The sequence below is a fragment of the Sorex fumeus genome, unplaced genomic scaffold (genome assembly GCF_029834395.1).
Source record: "Sorex fumeus unplaced genomic scaffold, SorFum_2.1 ptg000061l, whole genome shotgun sequence".
NCBI lineage: Eukaryota > Metazoa > Chordata > Mammalia > Eulipotyphla > Soricidae > Sorex > Sorex fumeus.
In genome coordinates this window covers 57,436,281-57,453,905 of record NW_026606118.1, presented here as the reverse complement: position 1 = coordinate 57,453,905, position 17,625 = coordinate 57,436,281, and the positions used below count along the sequence as shown (strand labels likewise).

Here is a 17,625-nt window from a genome sequence, read left to right as displayed (position 1 = left end):
TACAGTAGTACTATTGCTGAACATGACCTTTCCTCAGCTGTTTGTCAGCTGTACAGAAGGAAGTGAACCGCTTAGTTCTCAACACAGGAGGAAGTTCTTTTACCACAGGTTTCTTAGTAAAACCCATAATACTGTAAAGCAGCTGAGCTTAAGCGGTAGAGACGCTATCAATACCTTTGAGGCAGAAGGCTCACTGGGACCTCAGTCACATTTCTTACATCATTTTTTTTTTCTTTTTTGGGTCTCACCGGTGATGCACAGGGGTTACTCCTGGCTTTGCACTCAGGAATTACTTCTGGCGGTGCTCGGGGGACCATATGGGATGCTGGGAATTGAACCCGGGTCGGCCCCGTGCAAGGCAAACGCCCTACCAGCTGTGCTATCGCTCCAGCCCCACATTTCTTAGATCTTTTATCAAGATAACAATATAGTCCCTTTCTGCAGATAACTTTAGTCTTGGTCTGTCCCTCCCCAAGAAATATGGCAGTTGAGTATACTTACCAGTTGGCCAGGTGGCACTCAGCTCCAACAGCCAGTTTTAGCCCATCTAAACCTCTCTCCAGGCTATTTTGCATTACTAGGAAAGCTGAGAACCAAATGACCAAGTCTCTAAATGCTACTCTTAGTTCCTTAACTGGCATCTTCTCTTAACAGGACACAGAAGCAGCAGGTTACTTAACAATGGGAACCTTTTAGTCAGGGACCAACTCGGCAATTGCGTGGGTGTTTCCTCTACCAGCTGGAGAGGTGCTGGTTTCACTTTCTCTTCTGCTCAGAGAATGATGCCAAGCCGTTCAGAATGCTTGGTCACAGCGTTGGCACACTGATGGCTTGTGGGAGATGTGGGGAGCAAAGGAAGACGGGCAGATAGGGACCAGATGTGTTTCTCCCCCTTCAGGCCTGAGTTCTGTTAGGGTTTCACGTCCCTCCATCTTGGGGAGGAATGGAGCTCTGAGTCTGTGTCTTAAGACCAGCACAGTGTGTTCAATAAAACTTTTATTCTGTACAATATATATGTGATTTTAAATATGTATATATATACACACACTATATATATACACATATGTATGTATATGTATATATACACATGCACACACACATATATATATACACACACACACATATATATATATGCAGAGACACATCAATCAACAAATCCCTGAGTCCGTGGAACCCAGGACACTATGAAGGGAAAGGAGGGACTCCATCCCCTAAAAAGTAGGAAATATGGCAACTGCTTTCCCTTCCCTCCAGGTTCCCTGCAACAGAGGGAAAGGGATAATTCACTGCAGATTACGAAAACAAGAGGACTTACATGGGGGCTGGAAGTGGAGGTGCAGGGGTGTCAGGACAGTGAGATGTGGGTCAGGTCCCCAGCCACCAAGCTGGGGGAAAGGGAAACAGACTGTTTGACCCAATACTAAAACCAGCGTCACGGCAGAGGAGGGGCCGGTGGACAAGCAGCTGACCTGGTCGCCAAGCCTGAGCTCGGCAGCCCCACGCCTGGGCCAGCACGACAAGTAGCACCTGTGGGGCCTTTACAGCAGAAACTGGGAACGTGGCCCTTGAATGGAGGGGAGGGAGATTGAGTTGAGGAGCAGGCTTCTGTCCAAGTGCAGGGTGGGAACACTCATTCACAGTTCCTGTGCCACTTCTTCGAGGCTCTGGAGCATCCCAGGGCCAGAAGAGAATGTCTTTTGTCCAGAGTCGGGTAGCAACAGGCAACTTACATGGCCGTAAGAAGAGGTAATGAAAAGGAGTGCTGGTGGCCAGGCCAGTGCCTCAAGTCCCGGGGCTGAGGCGGTGGTCAGCTCCCTCCAGCACAGGCCATGGGGGGCGGGGGGTGGGGGGAGGTCACCAGGATCGATGAGTCCACCAGGTAGACACGCAGCTGCTGAAGAGTGCCCTGGCATCTCTCTCCCTGGCCACGCCAAGCTTGGCACCTCTCTAGAAAGCCGGCTGGGAGCAAGTGGCAGAGGGCATGGCTCTCCCGAGCCTATTAATACACAGTCGTCAGCGGGGGCAGCGTGCCGGAATTCACCTTATGTATTGGAGGGACAGCGACAGAGCTGGGCCTGCTGCGATGGCTCAGAAGCCCATGTTGGCCTGGGCCTCTCCGGCCGCGATGGCTTGCACGTCCGTGACATGGCCAATGCCTTTGGTGACACCCTCCCGGAACAGCAACTTGGCACCCACCTTCAGGTATTCTGGGTGCTTCAGGAAGCGGAAGCAGACCACTGCCTTCTCTCCTGTCCGCAGCTTGTCCTGCAGCAGACGGGTGGTCACTGGCCCTGGCCTATCCCACGAGCTTCCCTCCAGCTGGGTCTTAGCAGCTTTTTCCCACCCTCGGTGGGGCTCTGCTCCCTCTGTGGGATCAGTTCTCGGATTCGAGGAGCGAGGGGAATTCTGACTTTTCCCTGGGAAAACAGCTGTGGCTGGGTCCCCCCCCACCCACTCACCTTGGCATGGATCTTTTCCACCACTGCCGTCTGACGGACGTTGCCCACGTGGACGGTTACCTGGAAGCCTCGCCGGAAGGTGGTGGCGTGGAACAGCAGGACTATCTCTGCCTCGAACACTGAGCAGATGGTGGGATTCATCTCGGGACTCACCATCACCATGCCCTGGGGAGGCGCAATCCCAGACTCAGGCAGGACAGGACTCTTAGTTGGTCATCCCCAGACCTTCCTCAGCTCTTAAACTTCTCCAGAGATCTGAACACGATGTCCCCCCCTCCCCACGGAAGACAGCCTCCAGGGCTGGGGCACATGCTTTATGTGCAGGGGCCACCCTTGGCACTGCGCGTCCCTTGAGTACTACCACAAGTGACCTCTGAGCATGGGTGTGATTCCCCTCCCCCCAAAACAAGTTTGAAATTTTCCTCCTGGAGGGAGCCCCTTTGATGTGTTCCCGCCTTTTGCTGCATTGCACCCTAGGAGCCCTGGAACCTCTGGTTGGCGCCGGGTGGTTCCTAGTTAGCGGCCTGCGCTTCCTGAGAATTCTAAGTCTTTCTTTCACGCACCATCAGTCTGGGCACCCAGCTTTTTGGGGTAGAGACTTCTGAGTCCCGGGGACCAGTTTCCAGCCCGCCCTCCCGCCTCACCTTGCGAAGCAGCGCCCGGTCAAAGTCCCCCAGGGCCAGCGTGGCGGCCTGGCCGGCTCGCAACACCCGGCATGCAGAGCGGTTCCGCTGGATGCTGCAGACCCTCAGCTCCAGGAAGCGGCCGTCATCCGTGGGGCCCACCACCAGCTGGTCCCCCTCTCGGCAGATCCCACTGTGGTCCCGAGGGCAGGTGGCACAGCGTCAGTCGAGGCTCTTCGCCTGCCGCCTCTGCTAGGGTCCCCCAGCCCCCCTTCCCTTCCTGGTGGGGTCTGGCAGGTTGGGGAGGCCCCCAGGCAGATTGCGGCCCTGAGGGCTAGCAGCCCGAGGGCAAGGGCACAGAGCCCCTGGGGCACCACTGTCTATGCTGGACCGTGAAGGGACCTCCCTTTCCGGGGGCTGACAAGACTCTAGGTCTCTTCCTTGGGCCTGGGGACTCCGAGACTCCCCAGAAGTAGCCATCCTGTTTGTTCCTTCCCGGCTCTCCTTGGGCGAGAGCTGCCTGTGTGCTTGGGGGGGCTCCTCTCTGGGGCAAGGTGGGAGCAGGCAGGGCCATTCACCTGGAAAGGGTCCCTCCAACAACCGTCCCCACCTCTGGGACTGTGTAGATCTCATCCACCTGAAGCCAAAGAAACGGCTGTCAGTGTCCTGCTGAGCGGAGCGAGCGGCAGACACGGGGGCGGGGGTCTACAGGGGGCCGGATACCTGGAATTCGGTCAGCTGCTGCATGAGCTCCTCCTGCTCCTTACTGTTGGTGAGCGGCGGGAGGATGTTCAGAAAGACTTTGAGCAGATCCAGACTCTCTCCAGACACGCTGGACAGTGTGAAGATGGGGGTGACACTGCAGAGGGGAAAGGCGGGCACAGGAGCAGAGTTCCCATGGGAAGCAGAGACAAGCGCCAGGGCAGGGAGAGGGGCGTGTCTCAGGGGGCTAGGCCCCCCACCCCCAAACCCAAGGGAGAGGCGCCTGCCCTCACTGCCAGGATCCCGGTCAGAGGTGGGGGAGCCTCCCCCAGACACCCAGCGCTCCAGGGTCAGAAGTGGAGTGGTGGGTGCGGCCGGGAGCGGGGAGGGGCTGTCCCGGCCAAGGGCTCCGGCCAGTGATGGCTTACTTGGGTGACTGAGCAAACTGCTGGGCAGCAGTGACGGCATCATCCTCGGAGGTGACCAGCATGGGGACCTTGTGGCAGCCAGGCTGCTTGAGGACCCGCTCGAGCTGGCGGACGGTCCTCTCCACGGTGCTCCTGGCACACAGGTCCACCTTGCTGACCACGATGAAGAAGGGTACTTTGAGGGCCAGAGCCAGCCCCAGGTGCTCCCGCGTGGTGCCGGCTGCCTCCAAGGAAGAACAGGGGTGGCGGGGACAGAGCGTGAGAAGGCGGGTGGGTGGGGCACATGCACTGGGTGCCCAGGTCTGGGGCGGGCCCGGCCCGGCCCCCCGCCACGCACGCATACCGATGCCGGTGTTGGCGCTGACGAGGAGCAGGGCGCAGTCAGGGCAGTAGGACGTGAGGCCGAAGATGGTGGTGTGCAGGTACTTGTGGTGGCCGGCCAGGTCGATGAAGGTGATCATCTTGGAGCTGCCCTCGCAGATCTCTTCCGCCGTCCGCGAGTCGCTGTAATTCACCACCTGGCCCAGAGCCCAGGGTGCTCAGCGCCCCCGGCCAAGCCCCCCAAGCCTGGAAGCACGGCCAGGCCCACGACCAGTCCAGAATTGATCCCGCCTCTCACCCCAGGACCCCCATGGCTGAGGGGCTTCCGCTGACACCCCGCCGCTCTCTAGGGAAGGGGGAGCTGAGCAGGGCCTGCGGGACAGCCCCTCGCCTCTCGCAGCCCCTCCTGGGGCCGGGCCCGCGGGGTCCCGGGGAGTGCATGCACCTCGCCCTTGCTGTTGAAGCCCAGGATCTCGAAGCTGATGCTGGACGTTCGGCCAGACTGAATCTCGTGCAGGTGGCGGAAAAGGTTGAGCCGTGCCCGGCCCCGGCCATTGTCCAGCTCTCCCTGGGTCAGGACGCCCAGCAGAGTGGACTTCCCAGAGTCCACGTTCCCCAGGACGGCCACACGGAGGTCCAGGAACTGTAGGTGAACGGCCACTGGTCAGGGCAACCCATCTCCTCCTTCCCCTCACCACGGCGGGTGGGACGGGGGCCGAGGGAGCGGGACAGGGAGGCAGGATGCCGGGGTGCTCACCTGTTGGTTATCGGGGACCTTTCGGACCAGCACCTCAGTGATCTTCCGGGGCGTGTCGCTGTCATAATCCACCTCTCGCTCCCGGAGAACAGTGATGTCTGCCCCGACTCTGTCACGGCAAGGCCACAGCTGCCACTTCAGCCCTGCATTCTTCCCCCCAGCTCCAAATGTCTCGGGGCCCGTGGCCTTCACCCCGCAGCTCCCAGCACCTCACGTCACCTCCCACTGTCACCACCACCCCACAGCCGTGGCACCCACTCAATGTTATCTCCCATCCATGGGCCAGAGAGACAAAGCCAGGGTCCGGGGTGGGAGATGGTACAGCATTAGGGGTGTGACAAGCATGCCCAACCTTGGTTCCATCTGGCATCACATGTGTCCCCCCTCCCCCCCAGTATTGTCAGATGTGGCCCTGGAGCCCCCTTCACTGAACCACTAGCCTGGTTGGCTGAGAATCACCAGAATCACCCCGAGCCCCTGAACTTGGGAGTCCCCCACAACTGCCCTACCAGCACTACCTCAAAAGCTAAGGTCCAGGGACTGAAGCAATAAATAGCACAGCGGGTAGGGCATTTGCCTTGCACGCGGCCGACCCGGGTTCAATTCCCAGCATCCCATAGGGTCCCCTGAGTACCGCCAGGGGTAATTCCTGAGTATGGAGCCAGGAGTAACCCCTGTGCATTGCCAGGTGTGACCCAAAAAGCAAAAAAAAAAAAAAAAAAGCTAAGGAAGGTCCACAGCAAGGAGCAAGGATGCAAAGGCTGCCAGGGCCCCCCCTTCAGCGCCCGGTCCGAGGCCTGAGTGAGACTCTCGTACTTCTCTGCCATCCGGTGCAGGGTCTTGAGGGAGGCCCGCATCTCCTCCTCGGCCAGCCCCACCAGCAGCCCATTGTCCTCCACCCCGATCTGGTAGACGGCCTCACCGCGGCCCTCCTGCAGCCGCCACTTCATCTGTGTCACCAGGTGCTCGAAGCGGTACTGGGACGGGTTCACCAGCTTCAGCTATGGGGGGACGGCGGGAGCAGATCAGAGCCAGCGGGAGCAAGATCAGAGCCGGTGCCCAAGTCCCCCAGGGCATCTTCCCCTCCACTGCCATGACCCCTCCTGCCTGGCCCCATGTGGGTATCCGTTTCCCAGGTGAGGTCCAGGGCCCTTACTCTGAGCCAACAGCCCTGTGGCGCCTGGGGACGTCTCCCACTGCCCTCCAGCGCAACCTGCCCCTCCCCAGTCCAAGACTCACTTTATATTCGATGTTTCCATCTTCAGCCTGTAAAGAAACCGGGCTGTCACCAAAGCAGCAGACCAACACCCCCCACCAGGACCAGGCAGCAGCCCTCACCCCAGCCCCCCTGGCTCCTCAGAAGGGCCGCCGGGTGCACACACTCGTCTTTTTGAAAGGAAGGTGGTTGATGGAGGGAAAAGGTTTTTCTTCTATTCCACGAGATGAAGATTTTGGGTGAAGACCTTTGGGGCACATAGCCAGCTTGAGCGCTGGCCAGCAACTTCTTCCTAGATGCAAGGTCACCCCTTCCTTCTCCCCAGGGTCTCCAACTGGTGCCCTCAAAATCGAAGCCTCATCTGTGTCCAGGCTGCTGGGGTCTTTTAGTTATCTGGGTGGGAAACACCATTTCCTTCCTCCCTGCTCCCCTCAGCTGATGTCATCTAGAGTAAGAGGCTGCCGTGGGCTCTGGACCAGGGCCACGGGGTGAGTCAACCAATGGTCACCCTAAGGTCCGCAAGAGACAGCCCAGGGGACAAGGGGCAGGGCATCCAAGCTGGAGCTGATACCAAGAGCAGGCCAGATACTAAAGGAATTGCACCCCTCAAGCCAAGCACACCGTGACTTGCCTCCTGTCCCCCTTCCCCTCAGCTGAGTGCACCCCACAATCTCCCCCACTGCTTCCCTCTGTCAGGTGACCCGACACCAAAGCAACCTGTTGCCTGATCCCTGCCCTCCTGGGTGCCAGCCACAGCACATTTGCATGCTCGGCCGCTCTGGCCCAGCCATTCTCTTTCTACGTCCTTTCCTGTCCTTATTCCAGCCCTTCCAGGCCTCCAGCTCCCAGGCCACAAAGGTCTTCCCAGAAAATCTTCATCTCATGGAATATAAGAGAAACCTTTTCCCTCCAACAACTATCTTCCTTTAAAAAAATCACTTTTCTCAGGGCTGGAGAAATTGTACAGTGGAGAAAGTCCAAGGTACTTGCTCTAACCCCGGGCACAACATCCGGTCCCTTGGGCCCCGCCAGGAGTGACCCCAGAGAAGAATCAGAAGCAGCAGATCACACGCTGGGAGCAATCCAGCCTCCACTCCTCCAACCCCCTCAACTCTCTAGAGATGCAAGAATTAGGATGGAGAACTTCAGAAAAAGTGGCACAGAACTGATGGATCTCAAAGTCTGGTCCCTGGCCCAGGAGCATGAACATCACCCAGGAACTTGTAAGCAGCTCAGTTTGCCCGGGACACTTCTGCGGTACTCAGTGAGAAAGTCTAGGGCTAGGATGGCAATCCAGGTGAATCTGGTACACGGTTGCTCTGACAGACCCTGATCCACTCCTGTCCCTTCCCGGGAGGGAGATACAAAGTAGCAGCTATTCTCTGCCTTAGGGAGTGTCCGAGTGATATGAAGAACTGTCCCCACTTCCTCCTGGACAGGCAAAGGGCGGAGGACTAAGCCTGACGTGAGTGTGTGTGTGTGTGTGTGTGTGTGTGTGTGTGTGTGTGTCTGTTGTTGTATGCGTTTGTCTCCCAAGGCGCGCACTCAGGGTCAGGGACCGAATGTGGCTCTTTTCCCGTTGTCCCGGCATTACCTCCCAAACAAGTTCAGCAAACTGCCCCTTCCTCACTCCAGGACGGGCATCGGGGCTTTCGACCCTGTTCCTTCCAAGGGGAGAGGGGCATGGGAGGATCGCGATGACCCTGGGGGTCTCTCTCAGCCCACTCCGCCCCCACCACCACCGGGGCGCGTAGCCGGGGGGCGCGGGTCCCGCCTCTCTGCTGCTTCTCCCCGGGGTCCCGGGACCGGAAGGGGGAGTCTCTCCCGGGGTCTCGGCGCCGGAAAGGGGTCCGAGCACTCTCGGCGCCGCCTTCCCGGCGTCCCGGGAGCGGGAGGGTCTCTCCTCTCACTCCGCCCCGCCTCCGCTGCTCACCTCGGGGGGCAGGTACGGGGGGTTGTTGGCTTTGCCCCCTCGGTTCCTTCCGTTCTTCTTCTTCCCCTTCGGGCCCCCGCAGCCGCTGCCGCCGCCGGCCCCCCTGGCTTTGAGGGTTCCGCCCACGGCAGGGCCCCCTCCGGGCCGGCAGCAGCCGCCGAACAGCTCCGAGACCCGCGAGTCCATCCGCCGCCGCCGCCGCCAGCCCCCCGCCCGGCCCCTCCCCCCCGCCACCGCTACAGCCACCGCCACCGCCCCTACTGCCACCGCCGCGTCGGGCCAGCCGGAGGGGAGCGGGGTGGGGCCCTGGCAGGCCACGCCCCCACCCGCCCCGGCCCCGGGCGCGTCAGAGGCAGCCGCGCGGCGCCACGGGACGTGGAGTCCTCACGCCCGAGACTTCCGTCGGCAGCTATGGAGCCCGAACTACAACTCCCAGGAGGCATCGCGGCGCCGGGGGCGCGGGCGGCTTCGGGCTTAGGCCACGCGCGCGCCTTTGCGCGCAAAGGCCCAGGGAGATGTAGTCCAGTTCTTCAGCGGCTCGCTCTGAGTGGGTCTAAGGGCCTCGGGCAGAAGTTCTAAAACCCCGCGATCTGGGGGGCGGGGGGTGCGCATAAGTCACTGGAAGCAGAAAGCTGGCACCAGAATCAAGCTTTGTGGACGCTCCCCATTCCGTCCTTCTGCTCGATCCCTGGCAATAACACGTTTTTGGTTGGATCTGGAGAGCTGCAGAATTCAGGGCAACTCCAGGAGCCAGGGCCCCTCCGGCCTGCTGGCTCCGCCCCTGCCTCAGTTTCTTCCCCGACGGCCGGCATGCCATTGGCATGAGTCAAGGCAAATGCCAGGGCGGAGGCGGGATGGTGGTTGGCTTAATTACGGCTGTTATTGTTGCGATTATTGTGCCGCCTTTGCAGAGTAAGTCTCTTGCTTTATTACCAGGCCGGCACCCTCCGGGGGCTGGTTTTAGCAGCCCGAGACACCGCGTTGGCTCCGACACGAGGCCCGAACCCATAAACCAGTCTTGCTGCCTGTGGGCTACGAGGATGCAAGTCGCGAGCATTTCCCCTCCCCTTTGTTTTGAAGCCGAACCAATCAGGGAGAACCGAGCTCGGTTTTAAAACCACCGGGGCGGTAGGCGGGGCTGGGGCTCCCGTTACGTCACCCGCTGCGAAGGCGGGGACCGTGGCCGGGAATAGAAACTTGGCCCCGGCCCCGGGGAATTGCTGACTTTTTGACTCTCTTGCCCGGGCACCTCTCTTACTCTTTGTGCTCTTGGAGTTAGCAAAGAGTAAACACATTTAGCAACATCAACCCGTCTTCAGGATACTAAAAAGGCAGGACAGAGAAGCAGTTAGTGTCATCCGACCAGGAGTCAGGACGCTGGGGGTGCAAGTTCCAGCCTCGTGGCTGTTCCCTGACTCACCACTTCGCCATATGTCCACTCCCCTCCCTTCACAAACAACTACCGGCTCACGCAACACGAAGGCAAGAACTACAGCCACGCTTCCCTCCAGACCCTTCTTGCTCCTTGGAAAACGAGAAACGACGATTAGTGGCTTACCTCTGGCGATTCTTTCAGGGGTTCAGACCTGGGGGAGTCCATGGCCCCCAAGATCACAAGCAGAGAGGCAGTTTACTGCTCATGTCGCTGTCCAGGTAGCGTCACTCCCCAAAAGAAGGGGGAGCAGGAGAAGAAAAATCTGCAAAAGGACCTCGTGGACCCAGTCAGTTGTGGGGTCTTCGGTGCTTTTGAAACACCTGTGACTTGTCTCTTCTCAACCCTGTTCAGCTGAAGGAAGGTTATGTTGCAGCCGGCCTCCCTAGCAGGGGCACAACCCTGGTGGGGAAACTGCTACTTATAGACTGAGACTGAAGAAGTCAGTGAGACCCAGTGAGAAACTGGAGTTTGGGAGGAAGAGCTAAGATCTTTCCACCAACATTTTCCCCACCATCAGCTCTGGGTTCTCCTGATAACGAGGGCCTTGCTGCACTCACCTGATAACATGTGCTCTCATCTTCACAGATCTTTCAACCACCCCAATACACACAATTTCACTTCATCCATCCCAACCCCCTTGTCTCCTAAGGGGAGAACTTCATTTAAGCAAGGAGAAGGGGTAACCCATTTTGATAGCCCATTCTTACACATCCTGGCTTACCACATGGAGAAGTAAAGGCTGCCTGAGGAGTCGGTCTGTCCAGGCGATGAGGCTGCTGGTGGATGAAAGGTGCTGTGTGTGTGTGTGTTTAGTTCCTGGAGGGGATACTTATGAGGTGCTTGGCTGTGGCATGTACACACAACACAACACACTTTTCCTGGTATGTTATTAGTCATTTATTCTTTGTGTATAGTATCTTTACATACATTTTTTAAAATGGGGGCCACACCCATTGATGCTTAGGGGCAACCCTACCTGTGCTCAGGGGTGCAAACACACACATACACAAATATATTTTGTTATACATATATTTTTTGTTTTTGTTTGTTTTGGGGGTCTTGGCGCCACACCTGGTGATGCTCAGGCTGGAGCGATAGCACAGTGGGTAGGGCGTTTGCCTTGCATGCAGCTGACCCGGCCAACCCAAGTTCGATTCCTTCGCCCTTCTCAGGGAGCCCAGCAGGCTACTGAGAGTATCTTGCCCGCACGCCAAAGCCTGGCAAGCTACCCGTATCATATTTGATATGCCAAAAACAGTAACAACAAAGTCTCACAATGGGGATGTTACTGGGTCTGCTCGAGCAAATCAATGAATAACGGGAAGACATTGCTACTATTTCTCCAACCCCCAGGGATACAGACCTTTATTGATTTTTATTTGGGGACCACATCAGCTGTGCTCAGAGTTTACTCCTGACTCTGTGCTCAGGGATAACTCCTGGTGGAGCATAAGGGATCATAAAGGGTGCTGGGGATTGGACACTGTGGTCTGCATGCCCTTATCCACTGTACTATCTTCAGCCCAAGGGGGACATGTTTTTTGAGGGGGAGACATATGTTTTAAACTTAAAGTTAGCAATCTTTTGCTTCTACGGTCTTCATTTTATATCATGCCTAGGCCAAATTTCACTTCTTGATTATAAATTATTTTCCTGTATTTCTCTTCTGAGTTTTGACGCTTATTTTACATTCAGTTTTATTTGTTTTGCTCTTTAATTCACTTGAAAATTGTCCCAATTATAGATTGTGTAGTAGGAAGTAATTTCATTTTTCCTTCTAAATGGGTGGAGAGATGTCTGTAGTTGTTTGATTTGACAAGTCACCCTCCTTCCTACTGCATTTACATGAGATCTGCATTTACACGGATCTGATTCTTGACTTTCTTATATTTTACTTCATATTCGGGGAGCACGTGTGTTGAGAGCCACACCTGGTTATGCTCAGGAATCCCTCCTGGGTGGGTGATTATATGCAGTGCCAAGGATCAAACTGGGCTCAGCCACATGCAAAGCAAGTTCCTAACCCTTGTACTCTCTCTGACCCCTTCATCCCCATGTGTATATCTGTTTTGTACATAAGCTGATCATTTTCTTTTTTGGATGGGGGCTGATGATTTTTCAAAACTGAGCCTGTTTCTTCAGGTGTATCTAAGTATCTCTTCACTTTCCTCTAGAATGGCAAAAACAGTCTGTCAAAAGCTCAATTTATGAGCAGGTACTGTTAGTAGGTGGTGAAGCACTCGCCTTGCATGCATGAGGCCCTGGGTTCCATTCCTGGAACTTCATGGTCCCTGGAGCACCACCAAGTTTGCACCCCACCGAATCTGAATGTAATCCTCCTTTAGCGGTTCCTCTCATCGAAAGGCACAACTGGCCATGGATTGACTGAAGAGAAAACATCTGCGTGCTTTCTTGGCATTCTCCTATCCTCTTTCTCTCCCTGGGATCAACAGTCACGCGCACTGGCGCTCCCTCCTAGTGTCTCCCAGTTCTCTCCCAGCCCAATATGACTCCCAGAAGAGGAGGTTCAAAACCTCTTTACCATACACTTGGGTAATTACAGTGGCTAAGCAGTAACTGGTATCTCTGCCTCCTTTTATCCTCCCTGTAATCTAACCCTGACACTGCAGCCAGTAGGGAGGTTAAATTTGCAAACTATATATACGCTATGCCACTCCAGTACTGAAACCCGTTAAAGCTCCCCAATTCCTCTACAGGATCAAGTTAAACTCTTTCAACTAGCTTGCAAAGCCTTGGCATGAGCTGGTTCCTGCTTAGGCGCCGCTGCCTTAACTCTATCACCTGTACGCTTTTCATTTCTTCTCCCGCCCTTCCTTTCTCGGGTGGGGCGGTGAGAGGAGCCCGCGAACTCTGGGGCTCGTGTATGCTTTACAGATCCTCAGCCCTTGAGCGCTCTCCCCGGTCCGTCTTTTCATTCTTCCATTGGAGGATGCTCCTGTCTCTCAAGGGCTCCGGGACCTGGAGGACCCTCTCTTCGCTCACGTACGCATCCTACAGGGCACAGTTTCGCGGGCACATTTCCTCCGGGCCCACCTCTCGTTCCCACCCGAGGTTAGGCGACAATGTTCTTCGCGCCTCTCCAGCTCCGTTGTAAAACTCAACAACGCCTGAGGCTGGAGCGATAGCACGGCGGGTAGGGCGTTTGCCTTGCACGCGGACGACCAGGGTTCGATTCCCAGCATCCCATGTGGTACCCTGAGCACCGCCAGGGTAATCCCTGTGCATTGCCGGGTTTGACCTAAAAAGCAAAAAAAAAAAATTCAACACCTAACGCTGCACCGTTGGTCGGGGAAGTCCCCCGCGGCCGTTTCCAGGACCTAGGACAGGGGTCCGGTCCGCGGGAGGGTGCGCGCGGGGTCTGGTGGAGGCGGGCTAGGAGAGAGGCGCGAGGACCACGTCCGGCTGCGGGGAGAGCCCGGGCACCCTGGGGCTGGGGGTGAGGGTGGGGGGCCGAGAACGCCGCGGGGTCAGCCCGGAGGGGTCCGTCTGCAGCCCAGCCGAGCCTCCGGCTTCCACTGCGGCGGCGCGGCGGCCGCTTCCGGCCCTGCCCGGGCCCGCCGGAAGTGAGGCTCGGCTTCCCAGGATGCCCCGCGGCGCGCCCATTCAAACCGCACGGAGGGGGCGCCGGAGCGGGAGCCGGGCGGGGCAGCAGGAGGACCGGGAGGACGGAGAGGACGAGACCCAGATGGCGGCTCCGGACTCGGAGGTGCTGGCCGCGGCCGCGGTCCCCGGTAAGGCCCGTTTCCTCCCCGCCGCGCGCGCCCCCCCCACCCCCGTCTCCGTCTTGCTTCTTCCCGGCGCCGGGCGGCGGCGGCGGCGGCGGCTCCTCCTCCATCCCCCGGGCCCCGCGGCGTCGCCCCCTTCCCCGTGGCGGCCGCTCGGCCCTCGCCTTTCAGCTCCTGTCCCGCATCCGCCCCGGAGCCGGACCCGCCGCCCGCTTCGGTGACAGCCGGCACCTCCCCGCCACCGCGGGAGGACGAGGAGGAGGGGCCCGCCCCGAGTCCGGGAGGACTCACTCGGCCCTTTCCCGTTTCTCTTCCGTATCCCTCTGGACTCCTGCAGACTCGGAGTGGTACGAGGAGAAGTCGGAGGAGACCTGCGCCCCCACGATCGAGCTACTCGACGCCGCTTCTGCCCAGGAGCCCCCCACCCCCTTGGAACACTTCTGCCCCAGGGATTGTTTGGTGCCGGTGGTGTTTCCCGGGCCTGTGAGCCAGGAAGGCTGCTGTCGCTTCACTTGTGAACTCCTAAAGCATATCATGTACCAACGCCAGCAACTCCCGCTGCCATACGAACAGCTCAAGTTCTTCTACCGAAAGCCGACCCCTCAGGTAGGCGGCCGGCTTTGGGAGAAAGTCGGTGGCGAGACCCCCAAAGGTGGGGAAAAGTCGTCTGAGAAATCGAGGTCCAGGGACTTGAGAGATGGCACAGTGGGTAGGTGTTTGCCTTGCGTGCAGCCGACTACGGTTCAATCCCCAGCATCCCAGATGGGCTTCCAGCCAGGAGTATTAATTCAGTACTGAGCCAGGAGTTACCCCTGAGCATCGCTAGATGTTTAACAAAAAAACAAAAACAAAAACAAAAACAAGCATACGAAGCCCTGAAGAAATTTAGGTCAGGTCTTTGTGAACTTCCACCAAGGCTTACCACCGGGCAGGGCCAGGAAGAACAGAAGGTAACAGTGTAGCCCATCCACCTCCTCTTCAGATACTTGCAAAACTGATCGCAGATTCAGGTGTGGCTTTATGAGCAAGTGAATTTGAAGCGGGAGAGCTGTGTCAACGGTTTTGTTGAGTATATGAACCTCATGTTAGATATGCAGAAGAGATTCCAAAACCAAGTCAGGGAAACAACTAGGTCAGATCATAAGCTCATGCTGTTACTCTGCTCCAAAATGTCTCCACTTAGAAATGATTGGTGAAGAGAAGTTGTTAAGAAGGCACAAGTGTGTTTCTTTGGTGATTCTTTTGGGAAAGTAGTATTATAACATTTGTTCATCTTGTTTTGATCTCTGTTATCTTATTGCCACATGATAAACATGATAATAAATGCTGAGGGATTTTTTTTTTTTTTTTTTTTTTTTTTTTTTGCTTTTTGGGTCACACCTGGCAGTGCACAGGGGTTACTCCTGGCTCTGCACTCAGGAATTACTCCTAGTGGTACTCAGGGGACCATATGGGATGCTGAGAATCGAACTTGGGTCAAACGCCCTACCCGCTGTGCTATTGCTCCAGCCCTCGGGATTGTTTTATTTTTAAGAAAAAAAATCAAATCTAAGAAATCTTCTCCTGCATGTTAACCTAAGCAGCTGTAAGGAATGTGTTTCAGCTCCTGGGTTTCTTTACTTTTTTTTTTTTTTTTTTTTTTTTGGTCTTTTGGGTCACATCTGGCAATGTTCAGGGGTTACTCTTGGCTCTGCACTCAGAAATTATCCCTGGTGGTACTTGGGATCATATGGGATTCTGGAGATCACAACCGAGTCAGCCGTGTGCAAGGCAAATGCCTCCCCGTTGTACTATCACTTCGGCCCCTTTTGTCTTTTTCTGAAATGCCTTTAACTTTCCAGAAACTGACCCTTTCATTACAGAACTTGCATTTGTTTTTGTTTGGGGACCATGCCCAACGGTGCTCAGAGATTACTCCTGGCAGGGCCTGTGGGGGTCCATATATGGTGCCAACATCCACTGCTTATAAGGCAAGCACCCTACTTGCTGTACTATCTCTCCAGACCCATTTTACTGTATTTTCTCCAATTTTCTTTTTGGGCCATAGTGCTCAGGGCTTACTCCTGGCTCTGGACTCAGGGGTCGCACCTGGTGGGGCTTGGGGGACCATATGGGTTCCAGGAATTGATTCCAGGTCAGCCAGGTTCAAGATAAGTGCCTTATCCTCTGTACTATTTCTGTACTATATATCTGGAGATAACATTATTATATATAATATATAAGTGTTTGGGCTTCACTATCTATGTTCAGGGGTTACTCCTGGCTCTGCACTCAGGAATTACTCCTGTCAGTGCTTGGAGAACCACGTGGGGTGTTGGAGATTGAATTGGGGTGAGCTGTCTGCAAGACACACGCCCTATCTGCTGTACTATCGCTCCGGCCCTGCTTTCCGTTTCTTTATCCTCAAGTTCTCTCTCCTCCCTCCTACCTGTCCTTCTTTTGTTTAGAAGTATTTCAGATGGGACCACAAGTAAGCATGTGCTCAGTTTGCTGTTCTGTTAGAAGACCCAGCTCTCCAGAATCACCTTTGTTAGACCCGAGTGTCTTCATTCCTCTGCTCGTTCCCAGCATGACAAACACCTGCTACCTGTCATTTCGCCAAATCTTGACGGCTGTTAAAAAATATATTTATATTTTCGCATGTCTCTGGATACTGGCTGCAGAACACTGTCTGTTTTTCTCAGCTTGGGAGAATTTTGGTTTTGCGCCAAGAGTGTATGTTTTCCGTCTGTGCCCTTGCCCTCTGAGGAAGGCCAGACTGTCCCTGAATTTCCCGTGTTGTGAGTTTCCCTCAGCCCAGCAGTGCTCTTGCGATGGCATTAGCCTTCTGCTCTTTGCCTCCTCTCACCACTGTTTGTCCTCTCAGGCAGAGGACACGGTGAAGAAGAAATCTCGGGCTGGTGCCGAGGCGAACAGCAGGAGATGCCAGCAAACCCTGACGGAACTGGAGAGCGTCCTTAGCCACCTGGAGGGGCTCTTTGCCCGGACGCGAGTGCCCCGAGTGCTCATACTCCTGGGAGGCAGTGCCCTGAGTCCCAAGGAGTTCTACGAGCTGGACTTGTCCTGCTTGGCCCCCAGCAGCATGGACCAGAGTCTGAGCACCGCGGCCTGTCTGCGCCGGCTCTTCCGAGCCATCTTCCTGGCTAATGCCTTCAGCGAGCTGCAGGCCCCTCCGCTTATGAGCACCACTGTCATGGCCCTGGGCCACCGCGACTGTGGAGAGGATTGGTTCCGACCCAAGCTCAACTACAGAGTGCCCAGCCGGGGCCACAAACTGACTGTGACCTTGTCCTGCGGCCGCCCCTCCGTTCCAGCCACGGCGTGGGAGGATTACATTTGGTTCCAGGCGCCGGTGACTCTGAAAGGTTTCCACGAATGAAGAAAGCTGCTGCTTTTACCATGAAATCAATTGCTAAGTTATTTCTCCCCTGTGTGTTGGCACCAAGTCTTCTCCATCTCCTGCTTCAGTTGCTGCCTTCGGGCTCAGGCGTCCTCTCTGACCTTCAGGTGGGGGACGTCATGGACTGCAAGCGGCTCTTAGAGTCTGAGATGGAATTTCCCAGTGGGTGCCGGCCCAGGCACTGCTCTTTGGGCTTGGAAAGCAAATCTGGGCTCACGGGTAGACACACTTAGGGAAGTGACTCTTTTCTGCTCTTTGCTGTGCCTTTTCAGGATTCTGAACCAGGTTTATGATGTGGGTATGACTCATGAACTGAAATATAAAATGAATGAATTTTTATTAAAATTTCCCCAAATCCTTAGCTTTTTAAAAAAACAAGGACTTCAGACTGGAAGCTGAGTATTTTGTCTTTCTTGGCCAGTTATGAGTCAGGGCTTTGAAGAATTCTGGGGAAAAACAGCAACTGTCGGGCCAGAGAAGGTACAGCATTTGCCTTGTACGTGGCAGGCTTGGGTTCGATCCCCAGACCCCATATGGTGCCTCGAACCCCACCAGGAACGATCCTTGAGCACAGAGCCAGGAGTAAGCCCTGTGCACAACTGAGT

The 17,625-nt window shown here is 56.2% G+C and overlaps 2 protein-coding genes and 1 pseudogene across 2 annotated transcripts; 2 read left to right on the top strand and 1 right to left on the bottom strand.

Moving 5' to 3' along the window:
* Nucleotides 1-1,068: 1,068 nt before the first annotated feature.
* GTPBP2 (GTP binding protein 2) lies at nt 1,069-8,671 on the bottom strand. Its single transcript, XM_056125970.1, has 12 exons — nt 8,440-8,671; nt 6,530-6,556; nt 6,107-6,291; nt 5,291-5,399; nt 4,979-5,176; nt 4,556-4,730; nt 4,213-4,432; nt 3,806-3,941; nt 3,661-3,719; nt 3,104-3,275; nt 2,460-2,624; nt 1,069-2,265 (listed from the first exon to the last, which is right to left on the bottom strand). Exons 1-12 carry the CDS (start codon nt 8,623-8,625, stop codon nt 2,089-2,091), a joined length of 1,809 nt encoding a protein of 602 aa, XP_055981945.1. The 5' UTR covers nt 8,626-8,671; the 3' UTR covers nt 1,069-2,088.
* A 4,807-nt stretch (nt 8,672-13,478) lies between these two features.
* MAD2L1BP (MAD2L1 binding protein) lies at nt 13,479-17,388 on the top strand. The gene is made up of 3 exons (XM_056125898.1): nt 13,479-13,626; nt 13,958-14,226; nt 16,493-17,388. Exons 1-3 carry the CDS (start codon nt 13,479-13,481, stop codon nt 16,997-16,999), a joined length of 924 nt encoding a protein of 307 aa, XP_055981873.1. The 3' UTR covers nt 17,000-17,388.
* On the top strand, nt 14,318-14,803 carry LOC130034676 (small nuclear ribonucleoprotein E-like; annotated as a pseudogene).
* Nucleotides 17,389-17,625: the final 237 nt, after the last annotated feature.

Excerpts from the sequence above, each read along its gene's own strand:
- GTPBP2 (XM_056125970.1), bottom strand. The coding sequence starts at position 8,625 with ATGGACTCGCGGGTCTCGGAGCTGTTCGGCGGCTGCTGCCGGCCCGGA. Across the intron at positions 3,942-4,212 it reads CAGTTTGCTCAGTCACCCAA|TGTCACCCCCATCTTCACAC; the intron begins GTAAGCCATCAC and ends TCCCCTCTGCAG. Across the intron at positions 3,276-3,660 it reads GTTGGAGGGACCCTTTCCAG|TGGGATCTGCCGAGAGGGGG; the intron begins GTGAATGGCCCT and ends TCGGGACCACAG.
- MAD2L1BP (XM_056125898.1), top strand. The coding sequence starts at position 13,479 with ATGCCCCGCGGCGCGCCCATTCAAACCGCACGGAGGGGGCGCCGGAGC. Across the intron at positions 13,627-13,957 it reads GGCCGCGGCCGCGGTCCCCG|ACTCGGAGTGGTACGAGGAG; the intron begins GTAAGGCCCGTT and ends GGACTCCTGCAG. Across the intron at positions 14,227-16,492 it reads ACCGAAAGCCGACCCCTCAG|GACACGGTGAAGAAGAAATC; the intron begins GTAGGCGGCCGG and ends TCTCAGGCAGAG.